At 46.0% G+C, this 14351-nt stretch overlaps 1 protein-coding gene across 1 annotated transcript in view; it reads left to right on the top strand.

Moving 5' to 3' along the window:
• Positions 1–5955, top strand: part of LOC105494349 (inter-alpha-trypsin inhibitor heavy chain 5) — a 102297-nt gene extending 96342 nt beyond the window's left edge. The window contains exons 13-14 of the mRNA XM_011762682.2: positions 1964–2341; positions 4528–5955. Coding sequence (XP_011760984.2) covers positions 1964–2341; positions 4528–4829 — 680 coding nt within the window. The 3' untranslated portion in view covers positions 4830–5955. The remainder of the gene's footprint in view (positions 1–1963; positions 2342–4527) is intronic.
• The last annotated feature ends 8396 nt before the right edge of the window (positions 5956–14351 follow it).

Below are 14351 nucleotides of genomic sequence, written 5' to 3' on the forward strand. Positions count from 1 at the left end.
CAGCTCTGTCTGTGTGCTGTGAACGTGTATGGTCAAAGGGGCTCTGTGTACCCTGTCGGTCTGTAGAGGACCTGGGTGAAAGAGATTAGCACAGAGAAGGCTTTTCAAGTTCAATGCAGGTAACAAGCCATGTCCAGCTCTGTGAGGACAAGCTTTGGAGTGGGTACCCTGGCACTTCTTACTGCCAAGAACGTGAGTGTCTTGGAATGTTGGGTTGCACAGGGTCCCCCGGCAGGTGACATGTGTGATGCGATTATATAGAGTTTGATCCTGGGGTTCGTTCAACACTTTGTTTTCTTGCGGGACTTTATAGCCTCAGAGCTAAATCTCTACTGTTTCTTACTTCGAAGGGCTCAGGAGCAAGATAGGACCTAATTGTATATGTCCTTGGAAATACCTCCTATTCTAGGAGCAGTTCCCATGGTTTCTGTCTTCCGCGAGATGTCCGTGATGGGAACTCAGCCCAAAAATGCTTAGGACTTTGAGGCTGGAAGAGCATAGGCTCTTCTCGTGCTGGGATTTCTCCCCTCCCCTGACCCCTTGCCCCAGAGAAGGCCCTTTTTTCCTTGAATGTCTAAGAAGTTTTATTGGGAAGATTATTCTCAAAGCAGAGAAAACAAGAGTTAATTATATAACAATCTTTTCTTACTGCAAATTGCTGCTTTGCCTGAGAGCAAAACGCATTTAACATGCATCGCCTAATTCAGCCCCAAACATCTCTAGTGCAGTTGCCATCTGTTTGCTATTCAGCCAGACAGCACAGAACCCTGGGGCTTGGTTCACAGGCCTTGCTCAACTCCAGAAAAGCCCCAGTGGTGTTCAGAATGATGAAGAAAAAAAGAAATGAGTTGATTTGCTAGCAGTTTACAATTTACACAGATGCTACCTCCTGGGATCCTCACAAAAATTCTCTTAGGTTTTATATCTGTCCATCCATTTTACAGCTAAGGAAATAGAGGCAGTTTTTTTTTTCTTTTTTGAGATGGGGTTTCACTCTGTCGCCCAGGCTGCAGTGAAGTGGTGCCATCTGGGCTCACTGCAGTCTCCACCCCCTGGGTTCAAGTAGTGATTCTCCTGCCTCAGCCTCCCCAGAAACTGGGATTACAGGTGTTTTTTTTTTTTTTCCTGACTTGTCTAAGGATGAACACCTAAGTGGAGGAAGAACTTGAGTTTTTGGACTAAAATCAAAACAAAAAGCTAACTTTGCATTCTCCCACACTGCTCAGTGGCATCGTAAGATGTCCGAATTAGGATCAGCAGCCGCTGGTGGATACGAAATACACATCAGGGTCATACAAGGGCTCTTATCACTACAACCACACTGGAAGGAAACCAGACGAACATGGTAAGCTGTGTGTAGATGCACAAATACTTAGCTTCGTGCTTCCTTCTACGGTATCTTGACCCAAACCTACATCCTCCCTCCTCTATCCCAAGATACTGATCAGACAACAGTAAAAAATCCACACATAACTTTACGCTTTCCCTCATCCATTCACTCAGTAACCACTGAGTGGCCTCTGTGTGTAAGTCAGACAGTGTTTTTGGTACTAGAGATACAAAGATAAGCCCAAAGGAGGAGGGAAATTCTAACTTGATGTGTTGGGCAGGGATAGATTTTTTCTTCCTTTTTTTTTTGTTTTTGTGAGAGAGGATCTTACTCTGGAGCCCAGGATGGAGTGCAGTGGTGTACTCACAGCTCACGGCAGCCTTGAGCTCCTGGGCTCCTGGGAACGCCTGGGCTCAAGCGAACTAGCTGGGACTATAGGCGTGCACCACTATGCCCAGCTAATTTTTTTATTTTTAGTAGACACAGGGTCTCTCTGTGTTGCCCAGGCTGGTCTTGAACTCCTGGCCTCAAGCAGTCCACTTGCCCTGGCCTCCCAAGTGCTGGAATGACAGGCGTGAGCCACCGCTCCCGGCCAGATTTTCTAACCTTGTTCTTTTCCCCTTGGCCTTTGAGGTGTGACAGTGAATGGAGAGTTAATCGGGGCGCCCGCCCCTCCAAATGGCCATAAGAAACAGCGCACTTACTTCCGCACCATCACCATCCTCGTCAACAAACCAGAGAGATCTTACCTCGAGATCACACCGAGCAGAGTCATCCTGGATGGTGGGGACAGGCTGGTGCTCCCCTGCAACCAGAGTGTGGTGGTGGGGAGCCGGGGGCTGGAGGTATCCGTGTCTGCCAATGCCAACGTCACGGTCACCATCCAGGGCTCCATAGCCTTTGTCATCCTCATCCACCTCTACAAAAAGCCGGCGCCCTTCCAGCGACACCACCTGGGCTTCTACATCGCCAACAGCGAAGGCCTCTCCAGCAACTGCCACGGACTGCTAGGTGGGAAGCTGTGCTCTCCTCACGCTGGGTGTAGAGGACAGAGTTAAATCTCCCAAGCAAAGCCGGTATTGCCAGCACCTTTAGTTCGACTGAGAAATTCAATAGGAATGTGGTTTTTATTATATATACAGTCAGCATATGTATGTATGTGTGTGTGCGCATACAGTCTATACATATACATAATATACATATATAATATGTATACACAGACTGCATGTGTATGTATATATAGTCTCTAAATACATAATATATCATATATACAATCCGTATATGTTTGTATGTATGTGTGTAGTCTGTATATGTATGTGTGTATATATAGTCTACATAATGTATTATACATATACATGTATATATGTATTATATATACAGTCTATGTATGTGTGTATATATGTATACACAGACTTATGTATGTATATATACAGTGTATATATACATATACATTATATATCAGTCTATATACGTGTATATATATACACAGTCTGTGTATATGTGTATATAGGTATGTATACAGCGTGTATGTATGGTATGTATATATACATATAGTCTGTGTGTGTGTGTGTATATATATAGTCTGTATGTATGGTGTGTGTATATATACACAGTCTGTATATGTGTGTATATATACAGTCTGTATGTATATATGTGTATATGTATATATGTATGTATACAGTATGAATGTGTATATATGTATATATGTATACAGTCTGTATTTATGGTGCATGTGTGTGTATATACGCAGTCTGTGTGTGTGTGTGTATGTATGCAGTCTGTATGTGTGTATATATACAATCTGTATGTATGTATATATGTGTACAGTCTATGTATGTACATATTATATATATTCACACACACACACAGAGTCATGCCTTAATGACAGGGATACATTCTGAGAAATGCATCGTTACGTGATTTGGTCACTATATGACCATCTAGAATATTCCTTACACAAACCTCTCTAGATAGTGTAGTCTACTACCCACCCAGCTAGGCTCTGTGGTGTCTCCTATTGCTCCCAGGCTACAAACCTGTACAGCATGTGACTGCATGGAATACTGCAGGCAGTTGCAACATGTTGATAAGTATTTGTTCATCTAAACGTATCTAGACATAGAAAAGGTACACTAAAAATATGCTATTATAATCCTATGGGACTACCATCATATTTTCAGTCCATCATTGATTGAAATGTCATGATGTGGTGCATGACTGTATATAATATGAAAATTACATATGTAATATGAAAATTAGATCACTACATATGTAATATGAAAATTAGATTTCTTCCTGGGCGTTCTGGGCTAAGAATGGGCTTTATAAACCAAGTAGTTCTCTTTAGCCTTCTGGGAAAATGAATGAGGAATTGGAGTGTAGTCACCTGAGGATCCAGTTCCTTTGCTCTCAGCAAGTAGACACAGACACGAGGCAGCCCTGCCCAGCGCCCAGCCTGAGCAACACCCCCACCGGGGGAGGTACCCCCATGGCTGTGCACAGCAGGCGGGCCATTCTACCCAGCTTTCTTCAACGAGCAATTTTGCATGGGCCCCTTGCCCAAAAATAAAGAGCAAGCCATTGTCAGGGCTCAGTTTAGTAGGCAGGATTTCCTGACTCTTGAGCTGGCTGTATTTCGTGGGGCCTGGTGGCCCAGTGTGAGCTCCCTTTGCAGACACAGCTCTTTATTCCTGTGGCCTGAGCAGTGCTGCCATCGGACCCGGAGAGTCCTGAGGATGAGGGTCAGAGACGAGCTGAGCTGACTGCTTTCCATCCTGCACCCAACACAGAACTGAGGCTGATAGAAAGGAGGCGGGCCTGTGATTGGGGAGAGGACAGAGGGAAGACGGAACACTACTTCCCTCTTTTATCTGCCCCGTCCTGTCCTCTGGACTCAGTAGGAGACCATGGTTATCGCTATTTGTAGGTTAGGCAACTTTCTAGTGGTAGCAACTGGGAAGCTTCCAGCAGTCGTGGGTAAATCCCATGGTGTGGATAAGTCCTCAGCTCTCTCCTCCCTGCCCCCAGAACACATGTTCTTCCATGACACCAGAAAATGTCTCCGCTCCTGCTGGGAGAGTCCAGTCTCGGGCTGTGGCCAATTGTAAGCCTTGCCGCCACTGATAGCACTGAAGCTGGATTTCAGCACGAGGTTTCTGCATTTGACTGAGACCCAATGCTTTGCTTTGTCCTCCCAGGTCAGTTCCTGAACCAGGATGCCAGACTCACGGACGACCCTGTGGGGCCCAGCCAGAGCCCCACTCACCTTCCGCTCCTTCAGGCGGGAGAGGGGCCTGAGGCCGTCCTAAAGGTGAAAGGCCACCAAGTCCCAGTGGTCTGGAAGCAAAGGAAGATCTACAATGGGGAAGAGCAGATAGACTGCTGGTTTGCCAGGAACAACGCCGCCAAACTGATTGACGGGGAGTACAAGGATTACCTGGCCTCCCATCCGTTTGACACAGGGATGACGCTTGGCCGGGGAACGTCCAGGGAGCTCTGAAGCTGGCAGCCTTAATGATGCAAGTGCATGAAGGACCGTGATGTGGGGAGGCCATGGGGCAGCTCTTTTCATGGCTTGTACATGCCTCAGCTCCTGGTAATTAGCTGGACTCCGTGACCCACCCCTGGTGCAGCGTAGATCCGACGTCTGTCTGGGCAAAGGGTAGGGGCGGGAAGCCTGAGTGCAAATGTCATTTCTCTCTACTCCCTCTTCCTGCCTCTCCCCACCCTGCCCACATCCACGGAGGGGAGAAAGGTCATAGCTAAATGCAACCAAGTCTGTATCTTGTCCCAACCTGCTTATCTGTTCTGTTAGCCTGTCATAAAGTAAGCCTTTCTGGTGAAGGAAGGTTGCTATGAAACTTGTTTTCTTGGTGGAAATGGCCAAGTTTGGGGACTGTGCTTTTTGCCTTACACTAATGCTTAGAAAGCTGTCTTTTCAGTGGTGTTGCAGCCCCCAGATGTGTGGCCAACCTCTGCTACAAAGGAATCTCTCGCTGAGTCCAGGCCACCAATCATGCAGATAGCCCATACATTTGATCGCTGTAAACTATGAAGTCTTGTCTTACGAGAGGTTTTTCTTCTGCTGTGGTATCTTGCCCTTAAAAATTAGTTTTCATTAAAAGGAAATTTGATTGAAAATAGAAACATCTACAGCTCAGATACTAATCTCTTTCTAATGGGCTTTGTAAACCACGTGACTTTGTTAATGGCTGTTCTCCAATTTGTTCCAATAAGCTAAAGGCTTTTAACACACAGGACAACTCCATGTGGTTGATTTTACTGGCGTGTCTTGGTGCTGAAGAGTTGGCCAAGTGAATGTGATACATCTTTTACTTGGAGCTCTCCAGCCTTTGTCATAGTTCCCAGACCTTGTTTCCTTGTGGTCCTCCAGGAGGTAATCAGTTACATGTGCACAGTGCTAGGACGGGAGGCAGAGCCGGCTCGGAGAGCCTCTCGATAGGCAGAACCGGCCCACCTATCACAGGAAGCGTGTCAGTGCTTAGAAAATCTAGGACTTCCAGCTTCCTTCATGTCAGATAGAAAAAAAGCCAGGAAACCAGCATGAACAGGGGCTCTGGTTCCAAAACTTGGACAAACCTGATGCCCTAAGGAAAAGGTTAAGATCAGAGGGGGCTTCCAGAGCCAATGAACGTCACCCTTCAGCAGACAGATACTGGGAGCGCTTGGGCAGAGAAAGACTGTGGTCAGGGAAGTGGAATGTTTCTATGCGGGCCAGAGTTCAAGGCCCGGGCTGGCCTCACAAGAGGCTTCTTCCATGGGGCTTGACACCAGAGCAGCCCCCGCGTGAAATGCGAAGGCATGCTTAGCACTGGGAGGGATACCTGAGTTAAGAAAATTGTTTATCATGTTTGCCTTCCCTGGGGAAACATTCTGGCAGTAAAATGACGTCCACATGTTCCTGTTGGACGCAGCGGCTTCGGAACGAGTTAGCGCTGGGGGACTCTCTGGGCTTGTCTCTCTCTGCTTTGTGAACCCTCCACACCAGGGCCTGTCTGCTGTGCTATTTATTTGCCTTCCGTCTTCCCAAACTCAGCCGCCTGTATTCATGCCAGAGGTGCAGAGGCTGCCAGCCAGTGCTGCTGACAGATGCTTTCAGACTGTAGAGCTCAGAGAAAGGGAGCGGGAGCTAGAGGTAGCCAGGGGCTGGCCAGGCTCCCTGGGGCCTTCCTATTATGTAAATCCCAGCCGGACAGACAGCCCTGGAGCCAGGTGGCCCCGTCCCCTGTGGAGCACTTGGAGCAGTGATCTGTTGTTCCAGGTGTTTTAAGTCTTGACACTGCAGAAAAGAGGACGTTATTAGGAAAGAGCAGTTCCTACTGCCTGTGCTGCTACTTTAAGAGCTGAGAAAAACATTCCAATGAGATACCCATAGCTAACTCGGCTGCTCAGCAAAAAATTAAAAAGTATCAAAGTTGAGCTTTTATTTTTAAAAATTATATTTTACTGTAGACAAATATCACCTTTTTTCCTCTTCTTCTTTAGGTGTAGATTTTTTTTTTTTTTTTCTGCAAATGGGGTCAGTACCTGAAAGCCCCAAACCCCATCCCGAGGTTATAGTTAGGACCTTTGCATTTGATTTTAAAAAAATAGTATTTTCTGTTTTCCACGTGTGTTGTAACAAGCTCTTTAAATGCAGGGGAAGGGAGAAATTCTCAGATAGGGAAACTGAGGCAGAGAGTGCCCCGGAGTGGTTTGTGCCAGGTTATACAACATACTTAATGCAGGGCTACACTGAACCTCCAGAATCGTTTTGTTTGCTTTGACTCTGTTTCACCATCTGGGCAATCATTTATTTTCCTTGAGCATTTATAAACCAGGGTGAGGGTTGTTCCTAAATGAGAGATTGAATGAGATGAAAAAGTATGTCATAATTAGAGGAGATAAATCTCCTTGTTATCACAGTAGTTAATGTGTCATAATCACTGACTAACTGGGACCTTGAACAAGTCAGCATCTCTGCCTTTCAGTCCCCTCCCTTGTCTAAAAATGAGAGGCATCTGGATGAGTCGTCTTGAAGGATCTTCTCATTTAAAGTTTCACATTCCTAAAATGAAAGGGACTGAAAATGAAGGAACACTGTTCTTTATCCTCCCCTGACCCCCCACAGCCCCATGCTAGGTGCACCATCTTCCTCCATTTGACTTTTTAATGCTTTACAACTTCAGGCTAAAGGGAGGGGATGTTGGGAGGAGAAACCATCAGAAGATTCCCTCGGTGCTGCAACTGTGCTGAGGAGGCCAGGGACTGGGAATCGGAGTGAGCGCCTCTGTGTTTCTTTAGGAAGTAACATTCAACATTTAATTGAATCATGTATCCTCATAGGTGGATTAGGAACAGGATTCATTCCTTTACATTTATGTTTTGGCTAAACTACATGCCTTGAATTGAGTGTATATGTCTTCCCCAAATCCATATGTTGAAGCTTAAATCCTGAATGTGATGGTTCTTGGAATTGGGACCTTTGATAGGTTATTAGGTCTTGAGGGCAGAGCCCTCACAAATGGGATTAAGGCCCTTATAGGAAGAGACTTGGGGCCGGGTGCAGTGGCTCACGCCTGTAATTCCAGCATTTTGGGAGGCTGAGGCGGGCGGATCATGAAGTCAGGAGATCGAGACCATCTTGGCCAACATGGTGAAACCCTGTCTCCACTAAAAATACAAAAATTAGCTGGGCGTGGTGGTGCATGCCTGTAGTCCCAGCTGCTCGGGAGGCTGAGGCAGGAGAATCGCTTGAACCAGGGAGTCAGAGGTTGCAGTGAGCCAAGATCACGCCATTGCACTCCAGCCTGAGTGACAGAGCAAAACTCTGCCAAAAAAAAAAAAAAAAAAGAGACATGGAAGAGATCGTCTTTTTCTTCTTCACTGTGTGGGGGATACAATGAGAAGATGGCCCTCACCAGACACCACGTCTGCTGCCGCCTTGATCTTGGACTTCCCAGCCTCCAGAACTAGGAGAAATAAATGTGTTTTGTTTAAGCCACTCAAGTCTGTGGTATTCTTGTTAAGGCAGCCCAAGCTGACTAAGACATCAAATCATTCAAAACATTAATTCTTTTTATGTTCTTTAAGCTTCCCAGAATGTACACAAACAATGCCATTATTAAAATTTAAAGGACTCTTGGAACCGTAGGACATGATCCAGCTAAAATAAACAAAATAACACAGCTAAGCAAATACTTAGAAACATAGCTTTAAATATTTATTTTAGTCAGTTTTAAATAGTGGGGTACCAGACAGTTCACATTCAAGAGACATTTTACTTAGACAACAATTTGTAAGAGAATGATGCGTAAAAACAAACAACATACTGGTCTGTTTATTTTTTTAAGGGAAAATGGAATCAGGGCTGTTGAGAATAAAACTTGATGAATCTAACTGCACTGCTTGTTTGTAGGCATTTCTGAATTACACACGATGATATGTAAATGGGGTAGCGACACTGGAAGAAGAATGTTAAAGTAACACAAATTATTGTAGAGAACAACAAATTCACAGCAGTCATTCCTGTGCTCTTCTGAAACTGTTGGATACACTGGAGGATCTTAAACCTCTCAGTCCATTCCTGCCTGGGGACACTGGCATTCCAAACTTTGATTATTATTGGGACCAGTACATTATTGGGTACTCTTTTGCACACACTATGCCCACCATCTTGACTGGTGCTGCTTCCACTGGGCTCAGGGTCATTTCCCTCCGAGGTGCCATTTCTAACTCATGGTTCTGGCATTCCTACCTCCAGTTCTGAGTGGTTTCACTGGATCGTGTTTAAATTTCAATTGAGCTATATTACAAGCTGAGTGGGACAAAAGCTGCTTAGAAACAAAACAGACATGGGACACAAAGGAGGCATCACTGGCGGGCTGTGTTAAAGAGAAAACAAGTGAGCAACTGATGTCAAGGACTCAAGTTGACTTATCTCTGCTTTTGGCGTCTTCTGTGGCTTTAAAATGAAGGGACTGGCGCCGTGGCTCACACCTGTAATTCCAGCAGTTTGAGAGGCCAAGGCGGGTGGATCATTTGAGCTCAGGAGTTCAGAAAAATAAAATGAAGGAACGGGAGCAGGTAACATCTACAATCCTGTGATCTTTATCTTCTGCCTTCAGACAAAGATGCTTCCTGAGCTGCCACGTGATAAATGCTAAATTATTCCTTCAAGGACTCCAGTATGTATTTAGTTCCAGTGTGCCAGGCCCAGGGATTCCAAGGAAAACAAAGTTCATGCCTCTATGGAATCCTTAGTTTAGAATGGGATGTTGAAAGAATGCCCAGCCTGGGCAACATAGGGAGACCTCACCTCTAGAGAAATTTAAAAAATAAGCAGGGCATAGTGATGCGTGTCTGTGGTCCCAGCTACTTGGGAGGCTGGGGTGGGAGGATTGCTTGAGCCTGGGATGTTGAGGCTTCTGTGAGCTGAGATCGCACCACTGCACTCCAGCCTGGGCAACAGAGTGAGACTCTGTCAAATAAATAAATACATAAATAAATAAATAGATAAATAAGAATGCAAAGCTAGAAAGAGTGTGGTCAATACTTTAGGAAACTTGCCGACAGCTATCTGAGCTCAGAGGAGGGACAACTGTGAAGCTAGGAAGGGGGTCAGGAAACCCCTCCAAAGATGGAGAGTTCAGTTAGCTGCAAGGAAGAGGAGCGTGGACAGAGGCAGCCACATGTTTCCTATGATGTCAGGCAACCAGGGACTTCTCCCACATTGAGGCAATCTTATTCTGTACGGTTTCAGGCATGGCACTGGTGAGTTGGTGGCCTCTGAGAACCCACCACAGAAAATGCTTGGTGGAACCCTTGCCCCATGCCAGATGGGTCCCCAACATGGCATCCCCGTCCCCTCTCCCTCTCCTGAGATACGAAGAGTGCCTGGGGACAGTCAGAGAACTCTGCCATGGTCATCCCACCCACAGGGCTCCTGCCAGCATTGGGCAGAACTGATCGGTTTTTTTCCATGCATTGCCTCAATGGCCACTCCATTCCCCTTCAGCTGCCTATGACACCGAGCCCTATAGCTTCCCTCCATGGCCCTGCCTCCTATTTTGCTGAGAAAACTGAGGCAGGAACTCCTTCCTTTACTGTTTCTCGTATCAGAGGGTCTGTGTCTTTGCGCGGCTCTATCAGCTGGTACCCCCTTCCTTCCAAGTACAGCTGTCACCCTCCACTCTGGATCCCCTTTCTTCCCATATCCTCAGGTGGTTGCTTCAATTATTCCCTCTGGATTCTTGTTTTCCACCAGGTGCTTCTCTCTCAATTTCAGATACGGTTCCAAAAATGTCCTCTAGTCTGAAGCTGTTGTCCCTTGCTTGGACTCCCTTGGGGCTTCTACCTTCTCTCTTATTTCCTTGTTGAATTTGCTCTAGTGGTTGGTATGTGAACCCTTATTTTTTTTCCCACCCTAGACAGTTGCTTAAGTCATCAGATTCAGCTTCTGTCTTCACCCTACTAACAGAACCACATCTTAGACGTCACGTTGCCATCTCAATGTCCCCTCCAGTGATCACTGCCTTCAAGGTCCACTGGGTGACTCTGTTGAGTAGTTTGACTTTCTCTCTTTTGTTTCTTCTGTTTCTTTTGTAGTGACTTTGTTTCTCTTTGATGAGATGCTGGATCCCTTTGCTGCTTTGGTGTGAATCTTACTTTTTTTTTTTTTTTTTTTTTTTAGACAGAGTCTTGCTGTGTCACGCAGGCTGGAGTGTAGTGGTGTGATCTTGGCTCACTGCAAACTCCACCTCCTGGGTTCAAGTGATTCTCATGCTTCAGCCTCCTGAGTAGCTGGGATTACAGGCATCTGCCACCACTACACCTGGCTAATTTTGTGTTTTTAGTAGAGACGGGGTTTCACTATGTTGACCAGGCTGGTCTCAAACTCCTGATCTCAGGTGATCCTCCCACCTTGGTTTTTAAAAATCTTTCCTAGTCTGTTTTGATGAATTTCTTTCTTCCTACCAACCTATAGGCATACCCTAAGGTTTTTCTTTGGTACTCTGCACTTTCCCCCTTAGTGATCTCATCCATGTCTTGGTTTCCTCATCTGCCTCTGCACACACTGGTGGCTCTGAACATACATTTGCAGTCCTGACTTCTTTCAAAGTCATTTCCCTTTAGCTATTCTGGAATCATCCCAAAGTTAGGAGTTAAAGCAAACTTTCTATCTTCAAAGTGACTATATTTATATTATAGGTATTTGAGGTTGGGGATCTGGGAGCCAAAAGGAAGGAGACATTCCAGCACCATCCTTTTCTACTTTGGATGTTGCAAATAAAGGTGAAAAAAATGCCTCTCTCTAATATAAATATATATATATACACACACACACATATATATATGTGTGTGTGTGTATATATATGTGTGTGTGTGTATAGATATATACTGGGTATATTTCATAGGAAGCCAACCCAAATTAATTTTTATTGACACAGTGTTCTTCCTGAAAATTCTCTGTTAATCGTATTATGTCCTCAAAACAACAGCTGTGTTTGTGCAAGAGAAGACCCAGTGTTCTGATGGCTCCCTGGGAATTTCTGGTTATATAAGTTGAAAAATCACATGTACTAAGTTCATTGACATGCCCATGAAATAACTTCATTGAACTATGAGTACAAAATTCATTGTACTTGCTTTTTTGTATGCTTTTTAAAAAAATAACAAATCTTATTAGAAGTGAGTAAGGGCAATGTAGAAAATATAGCACTGCAGATATTTGAGTGTGAATGAAGATCTCAATGCTACATTCTTTATTTGGTTCAATTTTCCACTGGAAGTCTGCCCCCGTTTCTTGAATCTTTCAGCCACAAAATTAACATAAGCCCTATAAATGTTAGAAAGTAAAATGTCACACATGGCCAAAGTCCGGCTTCTATTCTGAAGGTTCACAGGGAAAGTTACAGAAGAAAACAAACCTTTCCATGGGAAGGCAAAAGCAATTTAAGGCTCAGCTCAAAACTGAAGAGGGTTGGAGCCTAGGAGTATTCTAGAAGCTGAAAGTTCTAGAACTTGTAGGCAACTGCTTATCCTTTCAATTTCTTTATCTGTCTGTCCGGGAAACTAAAATGGAGCACTTTGGAAATTAAATGACGAAAACAACAGAGAATAAAACTATGTGTATTATTGAATGACAATAGCATTCTAAATTGTTCATGCAATTTTCCCAGCAGAGTAAATACTTCAAAACAAACACATTCACTTACTCATTCATTCAACTAATCTTCAGTGGGCACTGACGATGTAGAGGGGACAGAGCACACCTCCTGTCCTTCCCTGGAGATAATGTTTTGTGTCATTAGTTATGATAAGAGGTGGACAGCTGCCTGTCTTAGAGAAGTTCTGATAAAAGGATGGGGGTTTCAAAAGGAAGAGAGGAGCTGGCCTTGGATCTGGGTCTTACGGCACCAGCCAGCGTTGGAGAGGAAGCATGTCTAGGACCATTTAATCTAATAACTTATTTCTTTATCATAAAAATTCTTGGCTGTGCGCAATGGCTCACGCCTGTAATCCCAGGCACTTTGGGAGGCCGAGGTGGGTGGATCACGAGGTCAAGAGATGGAGACCAGCCTGGACAATATGGTGAAACCCCATCTCTACTAAAAATACAAAAAAATTAGCTGGGTGTGGTGGCGCACACTTGTAATCCCAGCTACTTGGGAGGCTGAGAGAGGAGAATTGCTTGAACCCGGGAGGCAGAGGTTGCAGTGGACTGAGATCATGCCACTGCACTCCAGCCTGGAGACAGAGCGAGACTCTGTCTCAAACAACAACAACAAATCTCTCCAAGGAAAAGGAAAATAAATTGTAGAGGGGAAGAGCCATCCCCTGCCCTCATCACAGCGCTAACGTACAGGATGGGATCAGGCTGGCCTGGCTGCGAGGCCCTTCCTCTTTTCATGACTCTGGGAGGCTCTGGACTAAACAAGAGCAGCTTCTACAGTGACTGCCATGGGCTGCTGCACCCGAGTCCAGGATCCCACCTGTGTCTACCCCCTGTGCATCCCAGGCCTTTCTTCACCTCCAGAAGCGGTGGTTTCGGAGCTGCTTGTTTCCATCTAAAAGTGGCGTCTGTGGTAGCCCATGTTGTGCTGCTGCTGCCAATGGCCGGGATGGGCGTGGGCAGGGACTCCTGATGGGCGGACTTGACAGGGCCACCTTAGGAAATCCACCACCCCCTTCCAAGTGTTCATTGTGGGACAAGGCTTTTTTTTTTTTTTTTTTAAAGAAACCTGGCTAGAGAAGGGGAGAGTGTGGGGCCCACGGTGGAAAAGCCTTGGCCGGGCAGCCAGGGCTCTTTGCTGGGCCCGCGTTTGCTGTCTTGGTGCCTCAGACCCCAGGAAACCTGGAGACCACAGCATGGCTCCAATTTCACGTTTCTCCCTTTTCCTTAGACATGACATCCTCGGAAACATCTCGTAGTCAGCAGCTTTCTGAAGCAAATCTCTGTGAGTTGGAAGGACGGGAAACACATGTGGAGAGCTGGGGTTGGGGGTGGAGAGCCTCTTGGGGGCGGCGGTGGGGTGGGTGCCACCCCCCAGCTGGGAGTGAAATACAGAGAGACAGAAATCACATGCAAATGAGTGGCTTTTCAATGTCACTCGTCTTCTTGGGAGAGTCGGAGACAATGCAGCTATGGATGTGATTAATGAGCCGCCAGCCACACCTGGCACAGCAGCGCACGTGGAAGCCAGAAAACTTCCCTTTCTCCTTATCACTTACCCCGTGCTGTGCTGGGAACACGCCCTGGTTTCTGCAGAGGAGATAAGCTGGTCCTGGGGAGAACATGGACGTTCGGCGGCCAGCGAGAAAGGAGGGGAAGGTAGACTCGAGATGGGGCCTGGGCACGGGGGATGAGCTCCTGTGGGTTGGAGAGAAGGGGAGCGGGGAGGGTGCCGCAGAGAACCCAGGACCCAGAGGGGATGTCGTTTTGGAAAAGTTTCCCAAGTCATTGCCCTTCCTCCTCTGCAACATCCTCGGTCAGCCGCATCACTCAGATGAACGAAGCCAC

Source organism: Macaca nemestrina, chromosome 9, assembly GCF_043159975.1.
Source record: "Macaca nemestrina isolate mMacNem1 chromosome 9, mMacNem.hap1, whole genome shotgun sequence".
In the NCBI taxonomy this organism is placed as follows: domain Eukaryota; kingdom Metazoa; phylum Chordata; class Mammalia; order Primates; family Cercopithecidae; genus Macaca; species Macaca nemestrina.